At 42.7% G+C, this 8,577-nt stretch overlaps 1 protein-coding gene across 1 annotated transcript; it reads left to right on the top strand.

Moving 5' to 3' along the window:
• Window positions 1–2,606: 2,606 nt before the first annotated feature.
• On the top strand, window positions 2,607–8,343 carry NDUFS5 (NADH:ubiquinone oxidoreductase subunit S5). Its single transcript, XM_035018978.1, has 3 exons — window positions 2,607–2,713; window positions 4,240–4,457; window positions 8,111–8,343. The coding sequence occupies exons 2-3, from the start codon at window positions 4,242–4,244 to the stop codon at window positions 8,213–8,215; spliced, it is 321 nt and encodes a 106-aa protein (XP_034874869.1). The 5' UTR covers window positions 2,607–2,713; window positions 4,240–4,241; the 3' UTR covers window positions 8,216–8,343.
• The last annotated feature ends 234 nt before the right edge of the window (window positions 8,344–8,577 follow it).

The raw sequence follows: 8,577 nt of genomic DNA, 5'->3' as shown, positions 1-8,577 counted from the left end.
CCTGCTCTGCGGGGAGCCTGCTTCTCCCTCTCCCACTCCCACTGCTTGTGTTCCCTCTCTTGCTGTATCTCTCTCTGTTAAATAAATAAATAAAATCTTTAAGAAAAAAAAAAAGAAAAGCAACTGTCAGCAATAAGGAGAATGGGTAAGATGGGAGCAAGGCTGGATGTAAAAAGCCATCGGAATAAATTGCTTTCCCTATCTTCAGATTTCCCTCTATCCAAGGGCTGAAATCTGGCACACCAAAATACATTTCCAATGTGGGTTTTGTTTGGCCAGCACTTGAAAAAAAAATTAGTTGCCCTGCATTTTAAAAGTGGTAGGTTTCACATTTAAATAATAACAAAAGATTTCTGGCTTCTCGTGAAAAACTTCAGGAGATTTGACAATTTGGGGGCCCTGATTTTCTCAACAGCTATAGGATGCAGCTGAGTAGCTGCCACCGCCTTCAGATAGGACATACCCTCTCCAGTTTGTCACATTCCACACGACTCCTTCCATCAGTGAAACTGATGCCAAGTACCCGCTGCCATTTATTATGGTGCTTGTTTTTATTTCCTTATAGTGAACTCTGTTTGGCCTTGGAGGCATTTGAGTCACCCATCTTTGTACTAACCTATCCTGCCTGGTATCTGAGGAGTGATACAATGAGATTTAGTATTTTAGAAACATTATTCAGTGAAAAACAGATTAAAGTGAGGAGCTGAGAGGCCAAAGGGAAGAAATGAATTAGAAACCTGTTGAAGGAATATTTGAGAGAACTTGGCCAGTAATTAAAGACTGGATGAAAGATGAGGAAAGGGCAAAATACAAATTCATAGTTTCCTGCCTGAAAGACTGGGAAGATGATATCACCAACTTAAGAAAGTGGAAGAAGTGGGAAGGGAGTTAGCAATCAATATCTTGCTACCTCTACTATTCTGTGGGCAAGAGCCATGAATTACCAATTCCATAATCTTCCAGTACTCTGCTGGACATGCATTAGGTGTTCAGGAAATTCTAGCTGAACTGAAACTCTGATCCCAGTTGGGAGGTATATATCTGATGAGCTGGGGGGAGCAGAAGGAAAATTGGAAATCTTAAAAGAAACCAATTAAGCTATGGGACCTTAGGAATTCTCTCCAGAGTTGGTGATCCTAGGGCTTGGAGGCAGTTCACCCATTCTGGGGGGAAACTTTGCAAAAGTCCTAAAGCAGAGGAAGAATTTGACACACAGAAATGGAGATGGGGTTGAAATAGTGTCCTTCTAGGGGAAAGGGGGAAAAAATCAGAGACTGGCTGGCAGGACTTTTCCAAGAATACAATGGAACAGCAAGCTCTTGGATGGGGAAGATTAGGCAGAGGATTTTGGACAATGAGGCTGGGAAGGTTGGAAGACTTGACTTTTCTAAACGTTTCTGAGAGTACATCATTTTTTTTTTTTAAGATTTTATTTATTTATTTGACAGAGAGACACAGCGAGAAAGAGAACACAAGCAGGGGGAGTGGGAGAGGGAGAAGCAGGCTTCCCGCTGAGCAGGGAGCCCGATGCGGGGCTCCATCCCAGGACCCTGGGATCATGACCTGAGCAGAAGGCAGACGCTTAACGACTGAGCCACCCAGGCACCCCAGAGTACATCATTTAAAAGGAGAATAAATTTTCAGCCCAAACCCCAAATAAGTATTTTTTATAAGTTACTTATATGTACAACTGCAGTAATGTTACATACTTCATAAACATTACACCAGGAAATAGAAATTAAAGGGGCACCTGGCTGCCTCAGTAGCTGGAGCATTCCAACTCTTGATATCTCAGGGTCTTGAGTTCGAGTCCTATGTTGGGTACAGAGTTTACTTAATAAAAAAAATATTTAAAAATAGAAATTTAAAAAGATTAGATAAAAAATGTGAGTATTTGAGGATTTTCTTCCCTCACACCCAGTGTGTATCACACTCGCCACTTCGGAGGCCCTGCTGTAGTCAAAGGGAGCCACTGGATGTTCTCAAACAGAGGAGCGGCATGGTCTCTGTTGACTTTCTCGAATCTGCAAACTTTAGAAGCTGAGATATCAAAGAACTGTGATTGCCTTGGAGAGGTTTCCATGCGCCAGGAACCGCCTCGGTGTTTTACATTTACCTCATTTAATCCCCAAAGCAACCCTACGCTGTAGGTACTTAAGATGAGAAAACTGATAAACCTCATCGGTACGATACTGCCACTGCGCAAAGCTGAGAAAACTGAGGCATAGTGAGGTTAAGACACTTTCTCAGGGTCACACCGAAGTGGCGGAACCAGAATTTGAACCCACCCAGCGTAGGTCCACAGCCCATGAGTTTAATCACTACTGGCAGGGGTGAAGGTTGGGAAGCCACTACTTTTTCTCTCTTGCGGCCTGGGTCAAGCCCCTCACCAATCCGAGCTGTCGTGAGAGTGCTAGGCACAATGCGAGCAGACAGCAGTAACTCACCGCTGGGCCTCGTCTAACGGAATCGTCTAGAAGTCAGTTTATTTACAATTCCATACCTTGAGAGGCTGATGCCGACGACTGCGCCGGCGCAGAATGAAGGGCTTGGTTCCTATGGTTTCCGGGCGCGACGGCAGAGGGAAGGTCGGGTTTCGCTGTCGCGCTGCTAGCGTCGCACTGCGGGCGTCCTTTGCGGCAGGCCTCTGCGTCGCTCGCAGATCATCCAGTAGCGGCGGCCGGCAAGGGTACAAGGGCACCGCGGCGCGACGGTAGGGGCTGCGTTTGTCCGCGGGCAGTTTAGCCTAAGGAGCTTCCTTCCGAGATTTCTTTAACGAATTTTCTCTTGCTTTCTTGGGTGTCCGTTCTTCCAGGCCCGAACTCTGGGCATGTTTTCTGCGTTCCCAGGCCCCTGCGTCCACCGCCAATGTCACTGAAGCCTGTAGACCGCACCTCTTTCGGCTCTCTGTCGAGGTTAACTTAGCTTTTTGCCTCACTAATGCTTTGGCCTTCTGTTTCTTAACCTCAGGTCCACCCACCTTATTCCGGCTTACGAGGCGCTGAGTGATTGCGGCCCTGCCAACCTCTAGCTCCTTTCGTTCTTCATCCCGACGTGCACTCTGCGCTCCAGCCACATCTGGGTGCTTGGTGTCTCGCGGACATACCCAGTACCTCCGGCTGTAACTCGGTCTGGGCTTTACTGGAATACCCTGCCCACTGACCTTCACTTGGCAAATTCAACCCATCTTAAAGGCATTTTCAAGTCTCCTGGGCAGAGTTGGTGCTTATTCCTTCGAGCTATATATACCCTCTTGTCCGTTGGGTTCCCAGTTCCTTGTGTGTCTGTCTCCATTCTAGTGTTTACGTTGTAGCTACTGCTCCCCGCCCCCCCCCATTCCATTGCCTGGAACGTTATTACTCAGTAAACGAAAGAATGGGTAGAAAAATATAAAAATTAAGTTCACCTGTAAATCTGTCACTCATAAATGACTTTATTGACATTTTTTGTGCTTCCTTCCAGTCTTCTTTTGCAATTTTTCTTTGACATTGTAGACCCTTTTTTTTTCATTTAACATTAAAATGTAGGTACCATGTATAACGTACCATGTCTGTTACCTGTTTTTCCTAACGTCTGTCATATGCTACTAGGCGAGTACTGGAATTATCCATTTCCCTACTGCACACTTAAGTTATTTGAAATTCTTTTTTTTTTCCCCCTAACAATTACTGAGGCCCTACCTGGTCCCTGCCCTCACAGCACTCATTGTTCAGTAAGGGAGACATTCAAGTTAATAATCCATTACAGTGGTGTGCAAAGTACTCCTATGGGAAGTTGAGATGCTGTATGAACACAGAGGAGGGACACCAGATTCAGGATGGCTTCACAGGAGAAGTGTCATCTGAGTTGAGACAAATAGGAAAATGTAAAGAAATGTTTTTGTGCTTGTGCTTTTTTGTTTTATTTCTTCAGATTTATCTCAAAGAATTGGGATTATTGAGTCAAAACATAAACAATGACTTTTGATTAAAATGACCTTATCAATACAGAGATGACTTTTATGCATCGTTTTTTAGTTCTGGTGGGTTGGGTTTCTTTTTCAGGCTTTGTGAAAACACATACTGCTAATCTACCATAAACTAGAGGAGCTTTCAAATGAAATAATTTAGTAAGAATATATTGGGAGAATAGCATAAAATATCTTTCTAGAGGATACTTATAATTATCTCATTTTCCTTAGAAATTTATCATTTGATTGCACTTTTATGGCATTATTTCTTTTTTTATCTTCCATTTCAGCCATGCCTTTCTTTGATGTGCAGAAAAGGCTGGGCCTTAACTTAGATTATTGGATGACAATCCAAAGTGCTGAGCAGCCTCACAAGATTCCAGGTCGATGCCATGCTTTTGAAAAAGAATGGATAGAATGTGCTCATGGAATCGGTGGTACCCGTGCAGAGAAAGAGTGCAAGATAGAATTTGATGATTTCGTAGAATGTCTGCTTCGGCAGAAAACGGTGAGGAGTGATGGAGATGGGAGCTGAACTATTTCCTTGTTTCTTTGGGGCTGCTTTTAAGTGTTTTTAATTGGTCATTGGTAATGGCTTGTTCAGTGCAAATTGGCAAAACTTTTGTGGTGAAACACTTTCTCTACATAGGTAGCATGTCAAGGAAGTTAAATGCCTTCAGATCTGAGGAGGGTCTGTTGTTCCTCAGTGTTCTTTCTCATCTTCTGACATATTTTCCTCAGCCTTGTACCCTGCTGTAGCCACCAGATTAGAAATCATATGTGTGTGTGTATTCCCATTTTTGCAGTAGGCTATAAAGCAGAAATTACCAACCAGCTTTGGATGTTTGTCCTTGAACATCTCTGGGTGAAAATGTTCCAAATTCATTGAACCCTCATTGGAGAAGAGGTTAAAACCTTGCAGATCTATTACAGTGAACCTGGTATAACAAACTCTGGATTAATTTCTACTCTGGGGAAGATGGGGGTGTTAATGAGATTGCTTTAGGTGAGCCTGACCAAAGAGCAGGGGAAAAAGGATGTTAACAGCGTGATGTCTACCTCCTCAAGAGTTGAATGAGTTGCATAACATATGGGCTGTATTCTCCCTTAGAGAAGAAATCTTTGGGTGTGGGCTGTTATTTTGCCTGTTCTCTGCTCCAGATATAACAAATAGAAATGTTTTTATTACTCCCAACTCCTTGGAGTTCAGGAAAGCAATTTAGATTTTTAGTTAAATTTATCACAGTTATTTGTATCAAAACTTTTTAATTTCCTGTCTTTTAACATCTGCTATTGGCATTTGGGTAAAGTGAAACCAAACTTGGAAGGAATTAGAGGGTATCAGGTAATAATTTTGTATAGATCTCTGCAGGAATATTGATCATTAAGTGAGTAGTATTGTATAGTATTACTGAGGGTCAGTAAGTGGGTCATAGTTAGTCGCCTACCCGCTATTTAGTTCACAATATGTCTTTTTTTTTTTTTAAGATTTTATTTATTTGACAGAGAGAAACAGTGAGAGAAGGAACACAGCAGGGGGAGTGGGAGAGGGAGAAGCAGGCTTCCCGCAGAGCAGGGAGCCCGATGTGGGACTCGATCCCAGGACCCTGGGGTCATGACCTGAGCCGAAGGCAGATGCTTAACGACTGAGCCACCCAGGCGCCCTAAGATTTTATTTTTAAGTAATCTGCACCCAACATGGGGCTCGAACCCACAACCTGGAGATCAAGAGCTACACACTCCAGCGACTGAGCCAGCCAGGTGCACCTCCCAGAGAACTGGGTTTTGAAGCTGGTTCTGCCACTACTGGTTTTGTGACTCTGGGCAAGTCACTTCCCTTTTTGGTCTCAGTTTCCGTATCTGGAGATACCCAGGAGTTGCTCTCAAGTCACTTCCTCATCCTGTGAATCTGTAAATAGGTCTGTTGCTGTTTTAGAGGTCACCTTGAATGACTAGATACTTAGCCCTAGGCGAAGAAGCTAGTGAATCAGGGAGTTAGAATCAAGCACTGTTCTAAGTTCTTAGCTTGTAGTAGTGGATTTATTTCACACAGTAATCCTGGGAGATGCCTTACTAGAATTTTTCTACTATACAATTAAAAACTTGGGGCAAGACAAAAAGAAAATCAAGGCCATTGCCTGAAGTCATATTGCTAGTAAGCGATAGAACTGGGAACCTGGCAGTGCAGGCAGAGGCTGTGCTTCTGTCTACAACACTAAGAGGTGATTGTTCCACCTGAGACAGACTTAACATTAGGTGTTGTGATAGCTCAGTCATGATGAGTTCTCTGTCGGGAGATTCTTTATTTTTATTTTTTAATTTTGGGGGGGTAGATTCGTTAAGAGAGAAATGTTTAAGAATGCAGTCTTTTATATTAACGATACTGGAATTTAAAAAAATGCAATCTTTTAAAAATGGCTAATGTTTATATCATTATTTAGAACACCTAGAGGTTTTTCTACTGAAGTTATATCCTGACTGACTCTTTAAGGTTAATGGGATCTTTTACTAAATATACTAACCCCTCATGCCTTTTTGAAAACTTATTCACCAAAAAAAAAAAAAAAAAAATTTTATTGAAGCACCTATTATGTCAGGAGCTATTGTAGGTGCTAGGAATATACAGTAAGAAAACAGGAAAAGTCCCTACCCTAACAGAGCTTATATTTGGGGTAAGGGGTGTCAAAATTAACAAACAAGTCAAAAAAAAAAAGAGGGTGTTAGGTGTTGGTAAGTGCAGCAGGGACGATAAAGATAGAAAGCACTGCGTGTGGGAGCTAAGTGGATGCTCTTTTTTTTTCTCTCTTTTAAATAGAGTGGTCAGAGAAGAGCTCAGCCCTAGAAGATATTTGAGCAGAGACTTAAAGTGAGCCATGTGGTTGTGATGGAAGAATGTTCTGGTTAGAGGAGGAGCAAGTGCAAAGGTCCCTGAGCTAGAGCAGAGAGAATGAGGGAAAGTATTAAGACATAAAGTCAGAGGGAAAAAAAAACAAGACATAGAGTCAGACGTAGGCCTAGTAAGTCGTCATAAGGAAGGATTCAGCTTTTTTTCTCAGTAAAATGGGAAGCCATTGGGTTTTGGGCAGAGGAATAATGCAGTCAGCATTAGGGGGTGTATTTTCTGGGTCGCAGAATCCGTGTGAATTACAGCTTTCCTACAATCTTGTATAGCATGGCTTTCGTTGGTTGGGAAAGAACCAGTGTCCTACCTGAGAGGAAGAGGTAGAACTCAGGGCTCAGTAGTGACTAGTAGCTGAGCACCTAGCAGGTCTTTATTTCGGTGTGGTGAGGAGAAACCTCACATTGGCCCTTTCTGCTTCCTTCATACCTAGTGAACAGTAACCAGCAGCAGTGCCAGGTTCACAGAGAGGTCAGGAGTGTTTCGGCTGTGAGATGATCATCTTTAAATACTGTAAAGATTTAAGTATGCACAAGTATGCCTCTTAAAGGTTTTTGATCTCTGTTACTGTTTGTTTGTTTGTTTTTAAGATTTTATTTATTTATTTGACAGAGAGAGACAGCGAGAGACGGAACACAAGCAGGGGGAGTGGGAGAGGGAGAAGCAGGCTTCCCGCTGAGCAGGGAGCCTGATGCGGGACTCGATCCCAGGACCCCGGGATCATGACCTGAGCAGAAGGCAGATGCTTAATGACTTAGCCACCCAGGCACCCCTCTGTTACTGTTTTTGTAAATCCCTGTATTCCTGTATGTAACAGGAACATTTTAGTTATTATTTTTAAAGGAGGTATTATTATACATACCAGAAATTCATTAAAAGCTTGGGAAGTGATTTCAAGTTACTTCTTTAAAGAAGGATTTCATGGGGCACCTGGGTGGCTCAGTTGTTAAGCGTCTGCCTTCGGCTCAGGTCATGATCCCAGGGTCCTGGGATCGAGCCCCGCATCGGGCTCCCCGCTCCGCGGGAAGCCTGCTTCTCCCTCTCCCACTCCCCCTGCTTGTGTTCCCTCTCTCGCTGTGTCTCTCTCTGTCAAATAAATAAATAAAATTAAAAAAAAAAAATGAAGGATTTCATCTCAGAGGACCTCTGGGATGAACAGCTTCCATAGTTTAAAAATGAAACCAATTTTCATTCTGTTTCTCTAGCCCTCAAGTTTATGGTACGTATTTCCCCCTAGTTTAAATACTTTTTTCCTTTGACAGATGAAACGTCTGAGTGACATCAGGAGGCAGCGAGATAAACTAATAAAGGAAGGGAAGTACACACCTCCACCTCACCACTTGGGCAAGGAGGATCCTAGGCCTTGAGCAGAGCTGCTGCTGATGGCTGGAGGCTGATTTTCATGTTCTCTCTTCTCCACTGGAAAGTTCATTTACTGATAACCTCTTTGTGAAAGTGTCTAAAAATAAAGGATTGCTCCATCCTATTTATTCTATTTTCTCTTGGATCATACTTTTCTATAATGAGATTGCAATCTTTTTTTTAGATTTGGAAAAAATGCCTTTACCTATGCCTTAAAAATTAGCAGGTAGGTAATAAAAAGCAGCATTTAATGACACTTACTATGTATAAGGTACTTTAAATACGTTAACTTGTTCAAGAAGTTGCAGTATTCTTTACTGCTGTCATTCTGGTTTATTCCCCATAAAGCACAGACTTGGGCTCAGGG

Source organism: Mirounga leonina, unplaced genomic scaffold (assembly GCF_011800145.1).
Source record: "Mirounga leonina isolate KUSES-001 unplaced genomic scaffold, KU_Mleo_1.0 Mir_173, whole genome shotgun sequence".
NCBI lineage: Eukaryota > Metazoa > Chordata > Mammalia > Carnivora > Phocidae > Mirounga > Mirounga leonina.
Note: the sequence above shows the minus strand (reverse complement) of the source record. Positions and strands in the feature narration are given on the sequence as shown.